At 40.2% G+C, this 14,046-nt stretch overlaps 1 protein-coding gene across 3 annotated transcripts in view; it reads left to right on the forward strand.

Annotated features, from left to right (window-relative positions):
• ahctf1.L (AT-hook containing transcription factor 1 L homeolog) overlaps positions 1-14,046 on the forward strand; it is a 71,621-nt gene that overhangs the window by 45,418 nt on the left and 12,157 nt on the right. For 2 of the 3 annotated variants that reach the window (XM_041562094.1, NM_001087730.1), the window contains 9 exon segments: positions 1,205-1,349; positions 1,434-1,562; positions 1,663-1,810; positions 1,901-2,051; positions 4,478-4,576; positions 4,995-5,199; positions 7,223-7,423; positions 11,024-11,420; positions 11,844-11,952. In XM_041562094.1, the coding sequence (XP_041418028.1) occupies positions 1,205-1,349; positions 1,434-1,562; positions 1,663-1,810; positions 1,901-2,051; positions 4,478-4,576; positions 4,995-5,199; positions 7,223-7,423; positions 11,024-11,420; positions 11,844-11,952 (1,584 nt within the window). 3 annotated transcript variants of the gene reach the window in all.

Raw genomic sequence — 14,046 nt, forward strand, 5'->3', positions numbered from 1 at the left:
ATCAAATGTGAAAAACTGGCTGTGTAAAAATGTGGGTACCCTTGTAATTTTTTGTATGCATGTAACTGCTCAAAACAGATTACTGGTGACTCCAAATTGGTTGGATTAGCTTGTTAAAAGGGGTTGTTCACCTTCCAAACACTTCTCCATTCAGTTGTTTTCAGATTGTTCCCCAGAGATAGACATTTTTTTCAATTACTTTCCATTATTTATTTTTTACTGTTTTTCCAAAATCTTGTTCAAATTTTAATGTCGTGTCTCTGCTGTTTGAGTCTGGCAGCTCAGCAATTGAGGTGCAGGCTCTAAACTGTTACAATTTTGCAACAATTAGTTGATCCATTTCTCAGCAGCATCTCTGGAGTTTTGGCTATTATTGTATCAATTCTAACCTCTGCCTGTAATAAAACCCAGGGATTCCGCTCAGCAGGGACAAAGATAAGAAATGTATTAATTTAGAACAGTTGACCGGGTCGGAGACCCCCCCCCCCCCAAAGCTGCTTTAGAAGTTGAAAAATTACACTTTACACTTGAATATTAGAAAACCAGTGACGCATAGAAAATAGAAAGTCATTGAAAAAAGTCATTATTTCTGGTGATTTATAGGAAAACTAGTTGTTTGAAGGTGAACAACCTCTTTAAGGCTTAAACTCCATAGGCAGGTGTGTCCAATCATGAGAAAAGGTATTTAAGGTGGCCAATTGCAACTTGTGTTTCTGTTTGATTCTCCTCTGAAGAGTGACGGCATGGGATCCTCAAAGCAACTCAAAAGATCTGAAAACAAAGATTGTTCAGTAGCATGGTTTAGGGGAAGGCTACAAAAAGCTTTCTGAAGTTTAAACTGTCAGTTTCAACTGTATTGAATGTAAACAGGAAATGGAAGGCCACAGGCACAGTTGCTGTAAAACCCAGGTCTGGCAGGCCAAGAAAAATACAGAAGCGGCATATGCGGAGGATTGTGACTATAGTTACAGACAAACCAAATATCCCCTCCAAAGGCCTGCAAGAACATCTTTCTGCAGATGGTGTATCTGTACATCAATTCAGTGCAATTTGCACAAAGAACATCTGTATGGCACTCACGCCACAAACAGTCACTTGTTGAATGCAAAAGCTCATTTAGACAAGCCACAGTCATTTTGGAACAAAGTGCTTTGGACTGATGAGACAAAAATTGTTATTTGGTCACATTTTGATATGTTTACAGATCTATTTTAGAGGCATGGAACTTGCAGAGACTGCACTCTAGTCGGCTGAATGTAGAAGAACTGCTCAAACACATGTATGAAATGTGTCAAGAAATGGGGCTTATTGAAGAATTACTCAAGCTAACATTTACAGATTTTGAACAGGTAGGTAATTAGAAATTTATGACTAAATGTCGCAGTCTGTTGTGTAGCTCATCTGAAAGGCTATTTTCTGTAAAATCTTTGTAGGGCTATTTGCACAAGTTCTTGCAGACTACCGGTGTCCAAAATCAGGAGCTGCTATTGGTGCACCACCTACAACGCGCCAATTATATATCAGCCTTGCAGCTAAACCAGTCATTGAAAACCAACCACTTGGTAATTATTTGTACACTTGTTTTTATTTAGTTATCTTTTAATATGATTTTTTTTTTTTTTAAATAAAATGTAACCACTGCTTCCTCCTTCTTTGGAGCAGAATGATTGTGACCGGCGTTTGCGTGAGAGATCTGGGGCAAGAAATGCTATTCTGGATCAGTATGGAAAGATATTGCCAAGAGTCCAGCGAACTCTTGCAAGTGAAAGGGCCAAACCCTACTCGTTACCATCACTTGTGTGGAGAGAAGGTATGCTTTTGTCTCCTAATAACCATAGTCCAATATAATACCCTGATTTTTCTTGGTAAGGTATCATTAACATACCTTTTTTATTTTAAGTTGCTAGACCAAAGCCTTTATCAACTACTGCGAAGCAAGCTGCTCCTGGAAGTATAATAACTAAAGCAAATTTTATTTGCAATGTTCTGTCAAAAATAAAAGAAGTTTCTACTGCAAATGAAAAAAGGGAGGAATATTCGCCTTATCAAAGGTAAGATCAGTGTGATTGTATCATTACTATTTATCATGCTGGGTAAAAAGTGTCATGATGGGGGGGCATGGCTTGTAGCCGATGCACTTTCTGATCGCTCTAATACTCAGGCGCAAAATCCTGACTTTACATCACCATACTGACATAACTATGGACCCACAGAGTATTAAGTGGGACCCTCTTCTACAGAGAACGAGTATGGGGCAAAACGAAGTGCACCTCAGAAGCAGCAACCAGGCTTGAAAAATACACGAGGCAGAACACAGAACAAAATGGCGGCAAGTCCACAGCGCACACACCTCGGGAGTCTACCTCTCCGCCAGCTTCACCTGCCCCACCAGGGCCGACTCTGCAATACATTCTCCAAGAGATCCGCACCTCAAAAGAGGCATGTATCAGCATTGTAAACACCAGGAAAGAGGAGATAAAAATCGATCTGTCCATTATCAGACAGGATATACAAAAACTGCGCGAACGTGAGACCTGTAGCCAGACCGGTGCAGGACATACATAACGCCCTTGTCGATTGCCACAAAGGGAACGACCTGGAGAACAGGCTGAGGAGAAATAACATTAGATTTGTGGTGTTTCCTGAACGCGCGGAAGGTTCAACTATGGGGCAGTCCTGAAACAAAGGCTCAAAGCAGTATTGGGGCAGTTGCTTTGCCTGGTTTGAAGCCTGTTTGATCCTCTTAATATCGTGAGGATGACCTTTCTTATTCTACATTTTTGCCAATAACTTGAACTTGGCAACTAAACATGACCATAATGGCCAGAGAGCAGTTGCTGCCTGGGACATAACTAAAGCATTTGAGACAGTCAAATGGCGATATTTGTGGTCCGTCCTAGAACGCTTTAATTTTGGCCCCTGCTATCGCAAATTGGTACAACTCGTGTACTTCTCCCCTAAGGCTACTATACTAACAAATGGCTCTGGCTCCAAATAGTTCACGCTCAAAAGAGGCATGAGGCAGGGCTGCCCTCTGTCCCTTCTCCTTTTCACCTTTGCTATGGAGCCATTTGCTCAAGCAATCAGACAGCTTCCAGATTTTACAGGGTGGCGATTTGGGGACAGAGAGAGTTGCATACAGTTGTACCCTGATGACACCCTGATATATTTGGGGAACTGGTGCCCTCCTTACATAGCCTTGTTGAATTGACAACCAGATTTGCACACCTATCGTGACTGGTTACTAGTGTCTCTAAATCTACAATCTTCCCAGTGGTAAACCATTTCACCTACTTGGGAGTAGTGATTAAGTTGTCCATTTCTGAATTTTATAATGCAAATGGACTAGCACTGATGGCCACTGTAACCGAAAAAATTTAAGCATGAGATTCTCTACTGTTAAACCAGATGGGATGAATACAATTTATAAAAATGATTCTTCTGCCAAAATTGACCTACGTTCTCCTTCAATCCCCTATACTGATTAAAAAATCCTTTTTAACTAAGCTGGACACAGGCATTTGGTTTGGGCAGGTTCACGCCCCTGTCTAAGCCTGAACACGCTAACCAGAGACAAATTTCAGGGGGCTGTCCTTCCCAAATATTTTTTTTTACTACATGGCAGCGCAGCCAAGTCACTTGACTGCTTGGGTTGAGGAAACGATGCACCAGTCACTGTACCAACTCCACAAGCTACTGGTAGGCGCCACTGCAACCCCCTTTCAATGGCTACTCGTTAAGAAACTTCAAGTGTCTGCATACCAAAACCAAGTCATGCTCTATATGCGCTTGATCTGGGGTAAACTACACAACTTGCAATGGTTAACAAATTGCTTCCCCAGACCCCCCTGTGGGGTAATATGTTCTTCCCAGGTATAGCTAGACTGGGCAGGAACCCTGTATGGGAAAGGTGTGGGATCCTCACAATTGGGGATTTGTGGCAAGAGAGCCCATTGTTACTCTTCAAATTGTTGAGGGGTAACTACTAATTGCCCACGCATCAGTGGCTGCAATATACCCAAATAAAAAGACTGACTGCACAGAACAGTCTGCAAACAATTCAGTTTGCTCAATATAGCCTGGCTGACTATTTAGAGCAAGGCTCTACAAAAGGCCTTATATCCAAGCTATATTCGGGTCTCCACACAACACTCTTCAACAAACCACTAGATACTCTTAAGGGGAAGTGGGAAGATGATTTGGGCCCATAAAGGATGAGGAATGGGAGGAGCCGCTCGCCTCTCCACTTTCGGTCTCCCTCAGCTGTAGGGACCTAAGGATACATCACTACCTCATACATAGAGCATATTACTACTCGGCTTTCGGCCTCATGTTTTTACATGGTCATGGAACTCCTTGCTAACTTACAATATTGTGGATTCTTGTGGTAAATAAATAGTGTTAATTTAAATACATCTTAATTTAAATAGAGGTATGTTTATCTAATGTTAACATGTTAATTTTGTTTCTCTGTTAGCATGGTTAGTGAGGAACCAACAGCCCCCCCTCTTCAAGACATAGATGTGCCTGATGCTTTCTTTGGAACCCCTATAAACAAATCTCGTAGGGTGTCCAGGTAGGCTTTGTGTTTACTTCTAACATATTACATAGCTGTCTAAGATTTGTCATTAAGCAAGGACTTTGGGGAATCTCTTTAAAGGAGAAGGAAAGCTTGTGATGCATTTTATTACCAATAGATTACCCACAATAATGTTCTACCATACCTGAGTAAACTGCCATAGAAGTTCTCTCTATTTGCTTACGCTAGACTCTTTTCACAGAGAGCAGCATTACTGTGAGTGTTTATGGTTGTATTTATCTGGACCTTTCTGATAAAGTTTACTTCGTTTTAACCTTTTCTATTCTTTGAGAATATTTTTTTCTTGACTTTATAAGACAACTAATCATTTTAAGTTATATTCTGATCAAAACTATATTTGTATGTTTTCATTTCAGCATGCCCATTAACATTATGCATGTGTTTTGTCTGACAGGCTGTTGGACTCTGTTGTTCATCCTGTACTAATGGAACCTACTCCACTGACATCCTCAGACACTGACAACAATCAAACACCCCATAAATCTCCCCTACTGAAGACTTCGAGTCCTTTGCATTCAAGTTTAAGGAGAATTGCTCATATGAGAAGCTTTGCCAAAGCTTCTGAATTCAGTTTGCTGGAGACGCCTCTAGTCGTCAGGGTAAGTAATGTCAAGCAAGCTATACCTATTATACAGTATTTGACTAATCCTTATTTTTCTCCACCTCGTTTCATTTACTGGGTTTGTTTGTGGCTTGCAGTAAAGCAAGCACTTCTTAATTAGTTATTTAGTTCCTATATTGAGTGATTGTTTACATATAATACTCTCTGAATAATGTGAAGATATAAAAATGTTGCTTACAGTGCAAGCTCTAAGCAGGGGTGGATTTATCTTAATGTGAGATTAGAAACTGGGTCTTTCTGAGTCTTTCTGTGGTTAACTAATTATTCCTATGGGATTTTTAGAAGCGTATTGATCAAATTGTGAACTCTACTCACCCACAGATCAATACACTTCTAAAAATCCCATAGGAAGGGATAGCAAGTAGGTGAATCTTTCGATGGTTAACGCTAATCTCAAATTTTGATAAAATTGCCCCTAGGTGTTGGATTTCTATAATGACATTTGGGAAAATTACGTTGTGCAGCATTTAGTTCCTTCCTTGGCCCAGGTTTGACCGATTACCATGTTAGTATTTGTTTGGTAGTACAGATATGGGACCTGTTATCCAGAATGCTCTGGACCTGGGGTTTTCCGGATAACGGATCTTTCCGTAATTTGGGTCTTCATGCCTTAAATCTGCTAGAAATTCATTTAAACATCAAACAAACCCAATAGGCTGGTTTTGCTTCCAATAAGAATTAATTATATCTTAGTTGGGATCAAGTACAAGCTACTGTTTTATTATTACAGAGAAAAGGGAAATCATTTTTAAAAATTTGGATTATTTGGATAAAATGGAGTCTATGGGAGACAGCCATTCCGTAATTCGGATCTTTCTGGATATCAAGTTTCCTGATAAGGGATAAGGATCCTATACCAACACCTCTGCCACTTCAAATGCTTGCTATGCATTTTGAACACTTAGGACAGCACCCCCCCCCCCCAACATTTTTCAACCGTGAGCCACATATAAATGTAAAAAAAAGTTGGGGAGCAACATAATAATGAAAACACTTCCTTAGGTGCCAAATAAAGGATATGATTGGCTATTTTGTTGTCCTATGTGGACTAGCAGCCTACAGAATATTCTGTTTGTTGGTACACCTGGTTTTTATGCAAATAAAAACTGCCTGAAATTCAAAAATAAGTACCTGCTTTGAGGCCACTGGGAGCAACATCCATGGGGTTGGTGAGCAACATGTTGCTTTTGAGCCACTGGTTGGGGACCACTGTTTTAGGGCAGTGGTACACAGAGCATATCCAAGTGTTCTGCTGTCCCAAAACGCTTGCAGCCACGTGTACCAGGCAGGGTCGGACTGGGCCAGACCGCCATCTGTGCATGCCCGCCAAGGGGGGCGCTGTTCGCTGATGCGTGTGGTGCCACGAGCGGCGCGTCACAGTAGGGGAGCGGAGTGGGCCCTGGACAGCAGTCCCGGTGGGCCCGGGCCCCCCAGTCCGACCCTGGTACCAGCTCCCGAGCCAACAAAATGGTTCCAGGTTTCCTCAGGAGTAGAGTTTGATTTTCGGCCTGCATATTTCAGCAAGCCAATTTCAGCATCTGTACGGCACTAGCCTAAGAAGGACCGTTTTTAACTTTGTCCTTCTCCCCCTTGCCCAAATTCTAGGATGGCTGCTTTTACAAAAAAAAAGGTTTAAAAGATCATTTTTGCACGTGCTGCTTAAAAGGAGTTAGAGAGAGCATTGCCTTGCCTAGTGAGCCAAATTTACTTTCAAATCAACTGTATCTCACACCACTAACACTACAGCTATATGAACTTGTTTTACAGCCTGAGGCTTTTAATGGCTTGATCACTTTCTGCCAGTTTCCTGACTGTTTAAACTGATAGGGCCACTAAAACATTGGAAGGCAACCATGGCTAACACTGGTTCAAATGGCACTTTGTCCTGTGTGGTGGGGGTGTTAAGACTGGACAGTCTTGGTTCATGGATGGTTTTTGGCACAATATACCAATTTTGACAAATGTTATCTTCCTAATTCTGATTTATAATTTACTTTCAGAAAGCGAAGGCCTTGGCTGCCAACACTGCTTCATCTGGATATACTAGTATCACTCCTCAGTCAATTTTAAGATCTAGTGTGCGCACTACACCATTGGTCTCACCTTCTGTATCGCCTGGGAGATCTCTAACTCCTCCCTTGCGCCCCAAAGAAACAAAAATCTCTTTCATGGAATTATCTTTTACCAGACATGCAAAAGCAGTAAGTTGTTTTTTTGTCGTTGTTCATAGTGTTGAACCTGTGTACTTGCTGTATTTTTCTGTGTGACAACTAAACCTGTTGACTAGTGCTTTTTTTCTTTAGAACTGTGTTTTCAGTAACTTGCACAAGAGGCTGTTCCGGGCACTTTAAAGGAAAACATTAGAAAGCTTTTTTTTTTTTTTTTTTATTACATTTAAAGTTAATCTGTTTATCCAGAGCATGCAAATAAAACATTTCCTGGCAACAAATGTTCTGTTTTATGAGAGGTATTCAGTTTATAGTCCTGTATAGAGCACTTAATAGTATTTTACCCCTGTTTAAGTTAACTTTAAGTAGGTTTTAGTAATAGTGGCCCATTCTAAGCAACTTTTTAATTGGTCTTCGTTATTTTTTTTATAGCTTTTCAATTTGCCTCCTGATTGTCCAGCTTTTAAATGGGAGTCACTGACCCATCTAAAAACAAATGCTTTGTAATATTGCCACATACATATTACATCATGCTAAGTTGTCTCAAAGGTGAACAACCCCTTTAACCTATGCTATCAGTAACTTAACAAGCTGGGGGCAGGCCATGCAGGCCCCACTCCATACACCATTTTCTTACTCGCTACCGTGGTGCGAAGTCTGCTAGGGGGCCCTGTCTGCATTGTCTAAGAATATTTCCTTGGGTGAATAACCTAAGCTTTCTAAATCTTCTGTAATAAGAGAGATCATAACCAAGAAAAAAAAAATCTTTTAATATACAAAAACATATCAAGAAATTTAGAAGGGGTCTTTTGAACCGTTTCATACAGAATATGCATTTGGTTATGAAACTGTGACTTGTATAGACCCTGAATTTTAAAGGAAAGACAAATAATAAAAAACAACTCGGCTAATGCTAAAGGAGAAAAAAAAACAAAGTAAAAAAATCTTTCTCTAGTCTAGTTGTGCAGTGACCTGTTTAGGGTACAAAGATGCAATTAACAGCCTTGTATAACACAAAAATACAATAATAATGCTAAAATGAAAAACCAAAATTAATTAAATACATGGTGTTAACAGTGCTTATGTTAGTTACACTTTCCACTTTAAGGCAATAATTATGATACAGGTGTAAAAAGGTGTATGTACACTTTTCAAATTGTGCATGCAAAAGCCTCTGGTTGAAATCTACACTGTGTGGCTTACTTTTTTGGGCAGTTACCCATAGCAACTAATTAGCCATTAGTTTTGACTAGTTTGCTATGTAAAGCATTTTGATTTTTGTAAACATACAGGTGTAATTTAGCCTTTATGTTTCTCATACCTAGTATTTTAAACCTTGCTTCCCATGGTTTATAGAAGCTCTAAATTCTGATGATTAATACATATTTATTTCATATGTTCAAGCTGGCCATACACATTAGATCCGTGTGTTTAGTGAGATTGCCAAGTAAGGCAGTTCTTTGCCCAATTCGACCACCTATATTCACAGGCAAATTGGGCTGATCCTATTGTTTGGGCCCCAGGCCAACAACCAGGTCATATTTGGGCCTATGCAGATCCGCCTAGAAAGAACCACATCATTGTGCCGATGTGGGCTCTGGCCCATGATTTTTAAGACCGCCAATAGATACCTTAATCTGCCCGTATATGACCAGGCTTACTATGCAAGTTAAGCAAAGCAGACAACAGGGACACAATATTGTCTCAAAGTTTTGACACCAAGAAACATGTCAAATGTACCAAATTGTTCCCCTTTTTCCCCTCACGCCCTCAAACGTGCACTGGCTTGCAACTTGTATAGCGTTGGAACCCATGTATACCTGATTACACCGATTGAAAAGAAACCATGTAACTCTGACAAACTATTTCCAACATACTTAGGCTGACAGTGTAATACAATCTCATTACCTTAAAGGAGAGAAGGAAAGGCTAAAATTAAATAAGCTTTATCAGAAAGGCCTATATAAATACACCAGTAAACCCTCAGAGTAATGCTGCTCTGAGTCCTCTGTCAAAAGAAACACCACATTTCTTTCTTTCTATTGTGTACACATTGGCTTCTGTATCAGACTTCCTGTTTTTAGCTGAAACCTCCAGGGCAGGGCTTGAGCATGCTCAGTTTGCTCCTCTCCCCCTCCCTCCTCCTATCCCTGCTGTAATCTGAGCTCATAGCTGTAAGTGAGCAGGGAGAGACTCAAGCAGGAAGTGATGTCACACCAAGGTTATATGACAGCTTCTTTCCTAAACAGAGACAGTGTCTAGAGCTGTTTACTCAGGTATGGTAAAGCATTCTGCAGAATAAATATAGCATTCTAGCTTGCACTATTGTGGCTAATCTATTGGCAATAAACTGTCTTGGAGCTTTCCTTTAACTTGTTCTATTGTCAAGTGATTGATTCTGGCACTTGCATTTCCTGCTGCACAGTGGGTAGAGTACAGATTCCCTGGAAAACAGAGGGAGTTCAAGTTCCAGAATCAATCACTTTACAATGGGACATGGTAAGGGAGAGGTTACATCACTGTCAGCCTAAAATAATGGACAGGCTACTGGTGCCTCTGAGAAGAGCAAATATCATGGTTTCTTTTCAATCTGTGGAGTGTCTGTGGAGTGTGTGTGTGTGTGTGTGTGTGTGTGTGTGTGTGTGTGTGTGTGTGTGTGTGTGTGTGTGTGTGTGTGTGTGTGTGTGTGTGTGTGTGTGTGTGTGTGTGTGTGTGTGTGTGTGTGTGTGTGTGTGTGTGTGTGTGTGTGTGTGTGTGTGTGTGTGTGTGTGTGTGTGTGTGTGTGTGTGTGTGTGTGTGTGTGTGTAATTTAAAAAATATAAATTTATTTCTGGTAGTTCAGTTAGTGTTACATTTTCTGCATAAGCTCAACCGAATTAGCTCATGTCAGAAAGGGGGGGGGTATTTTTTTCCCTTTAACATTCTTAGTATTGCTTTTAATAAAATGTTAAAGCTACACTTTCCTGTTTGAGTTTGATGAGTGGAACACACCATTGATACTATTAAGATATCCAGAAGCCCACCTTATCAATGTGGTATATTTTAAAAATGTATTTCTCCCTTCATTAAAGGAAGCATATAGGAATAATGACCCCTCCAATCTTGTAGGCAATAATGTAAACTATATGATGTTGGTTTTATTTTGGGATAAAAATATTAGACTTTAAAAAGTGGCCCCATTGTTGGGAGTTCTCTATAGATCTGCTACAGCCCCTGTCCTTGTTTCAAATGACTGGTGGGTGTGTCCTTACTGTCCGTCAGAAGCACAGAAGAATAGTCAATCACAGCATAGCAGTCAGAGGCAAAGTCCTTCTTCAGTTTCCTATCAGGTCAGCCACACTGCTCAATGGTTCCTATCCTACAGTGCAGTGTGCTGAGTGCCAATGGCTTCCCTGCATAGCCTGGGAAAATAGGCAGCAGGAAGTGCAACAGATGGGTGGGACAATAAATCATGACAAAACACTACTTTTTTTTTTTTTTTTAAAGCACACTCTTTCTGTATTTAAAAAGGTATAAAGCACATTCTTGTTTTTTGCACAGTATGTCTCCTTTAATATAATTCCCTCAAATCCTGTTTACTTGTACTTGTGTAAAATAGATTATGTAAAGTATATGTATTCTTTTGTGTAATAGGCCCATTCATCAGAGGGGAATCTTTTGGCAATATCTCCTGTACTAAGATCTTCCCCAGATGCAGTGTGGTCAGTAAAAGGAAAGGTTGCCTCATTCACACAAAACACTCCTGTTAAGAAACTTGACGAAATCGATGCATCATCTTCTGGAATCCAGGAAGAAAGCCAAGATGAAATGGAGGTCAGCAAAGAGATCAGCAACATATCTGTAAGATCAGAACAGGCTTCCTTAGAGTATCATGATGCTCCAACACCAGAGGATTTGGAAAATGATGAAATCAGTGGAACAACCAATTCACAACCTCAAGTTAATGAGGTACATCATCAAATGGAAGATGGTCAGTTAACAGAAAAACCTGCAGAGCTGGCACTCACAGAAATGCAAGAGGAGTTCATAGGTATTGTGTGCTAACACTCTTCGTTCATTCTGTAGAATGCATAACATCAAGCGCTATTTTAAAACTTGTGACTGGCTTAGAGACCACTAACCCTGCTGCCTTGGGGCAATGTCCTCCTTTTACTTACTCTGCATGTCTCTCGTTCACTATCCTGTGTATGGTTGCCGAATATGGTACTTTATAAATACATTTTAGCAGTAAGGATTTATTTAATTATAAACTGTTTTATGTAATAAGCAATGGAAATTCGTCTTAATTTCTTCTTCTTTGTGTATTTAAAATGATTTCACTTCTGGTTCAAAACTGCAGGGCAGTGTATTCAACTTTGTCTCCTTTGCCAGAAATACATTTGCACTGTTGTCTTCACTATTGTTTGCCGCTTTGATATTAATCTGTCAAATAACATATTGAATGTTTTAGCAGATTCTGAAGAAAGAGAAATTGAATATATTTCTGCCCCTTTGAATGGTCCAAATGCACTGGAATGCATGACTGCTGTACCCGATATTTACTTGGAAGACGCTTCCCAGTGGTAAGAATAAAACTCATGAGTAGTATTAGAGGTTTTTGAAGAACTAAACCCCCCTAAAGAGAGCTCCCATTCACTACCCTTCATTGCCCCCCCCCCCCCACCTTCTCCCCATATAGTCCATTAGTGGAAAAAAAGATGGTGCTACTCTGCATGAATAAGTCCACTTGACACTAAGGGACAATTTTTTTTGTGGCAAGAAAACAGAGAAGTGGGGCCAATAAATGGTAGTGGAGGAGCTTTCCCTTGGGGGGGGGGGGGTAGTTCTCCTTTAAAGTGGACCTGTCACCCAGACACACACAGCTGTATAAAAAAAAAGTCCTTTTCAAATTTAACATGAAATCCAATTTTTATTAAAGCATTCATAGCTGTGGTGAGCTCATTTAAAAATCTCAGCTGTCAATCAAATATTGTTTGCCCCTCCTCTATGCCTTAGGCATAAAGGCAGGGCAGACCATTACTTTTACTTTCCATTCAGCACTTCCTAGATGTCACTGCTCTCCACACATTCCCCCGTTCTCTTTACCATTTAATGGTGTAACCAGTGCATGAGGATGGACATCAGGTCCCCCATTCTGGTGCACAAACAAGATTCTGAGATGATGCAAGGATTGCCTTAATAACAGTGTGCACAAAATGGCACCTGCCTGCTTGCTATAATTATGAATTCCCAGACTGAAGGAAACAAGATTCAAATAATTTATATAGTGTAATTAAAGTTCATTTTGCTTGACTGATGTGATAAAATAGGATTTTTCCTTTAAAGGAAAATGATCTGGAGGGTGTTTGTTTTTTTAATTTCTATTCTGCACATGCATTTACCCAGTGCAGCACAGCAGATGCAACAATATGGACTGCAGTGCTGAGGAAAAGTATCTCCCAGTGAATTCTACCTTTCCCTGGCCTTTAAAGGAAAACTATACCCCTCAAACAATGTATGTCTCTCTAAAAATATATTGCACAAAACAGCTCATATGTAAAACCCTGCTTCATGTAAATAAACCATGTACTTTTTTAGAAGTATGTACCATTGGGTAATCATAAATGGAAAACTGCCATTTTAAAAAATAAGGGCCGCCCCCTGGGATTGTATGATTCACAGTGCACACAAACATACTATACTGGTTAGGTCACATGAGCCAATTAACAGACAGACTGAGTTTTTTTCTTTTGCTTCCACACTTCTTCCTGTTAGTTAGAGTTGTAGTATTTTTGGTCAGGTGATCTCTGAGGCAGCACACAGACCATCACGAAATGATGGTTCAAGGCAAGAGATATAAAAGGGCAATATTTACTTAAATATATATTCATTTGGTAAGATTCTTAATATAATTTAAACTGTCTGTTGCTTAAAGCGATACTGACACGTTCCTATAAAAATCATAGGAACATGTCAGTATCAAGTAAATGTATAAAGTAAATGCTGCACCCGTAATCGTTCCCGCGATCCTTCAATAGGCTGATTACGAATGAAAACCGGAATTCAGCTTATGGAAGGATCGCTCCAGCCCAGCGTCACGGAAGTTCTGTTAGTGGTGTCAGCCGGTCTGCTGCACACAGGTTTGCGGGGCTGGGGCAGGCTTTGCAGGGAATGATTACGGGTGCAGCATTTACTTGATACTGACACGTTCCTATGATTTTTATAAAAACATGTCAGTATTGCTTTAAGTATTAATTTTTGGGGGTATAGTTTTCCTTCAAGTTGGACTGTTTAATTTTTAATATAAATCTGCTGCATTTACTCCTTAGTAGTACTTTTAATCTTGTAACATGTCAACAACTAGACTAGTATATGAAAATTCATAAAACACACTATACTGTTCTTTGTTTTTGTCATGAGCTAAACATGGCACATAGAGGACTTAAACCTCATTTCTCATCCGTAGATTGGGGGGGCACAGGCACAGGCACCATGGGGATGAAGGTCCTGCAGCTTGGAGAATGGACACTAAATGGTTAAAGTGACTCCTCCTGCTGCTTTGGGCTTCATCCCCTGCCTCTTCCTGTTCAAGCCTGTATTTCCCAGTGCAAGTACAAATTGTTTATGTGCAATCTGAACTGTGTTTTATTCTGCAGAGAACAGCTCAACCAACCATT

The sequence above is a fragment of the Xenopus laevis genome, chromosome 5L (genome assembly GCF_017654675.1).
Source record: "Xenopus laevis strain J_2021 chromosome 5L, Xenopus_laevis_v10.1, whole genome shotgun sequence".
NCBI classification, from domain to species: Eukaryota; Metazoa; Chordata; class Amphibia; order Anura; family Pipidae; genus Xenopus; species Xenopus laevis.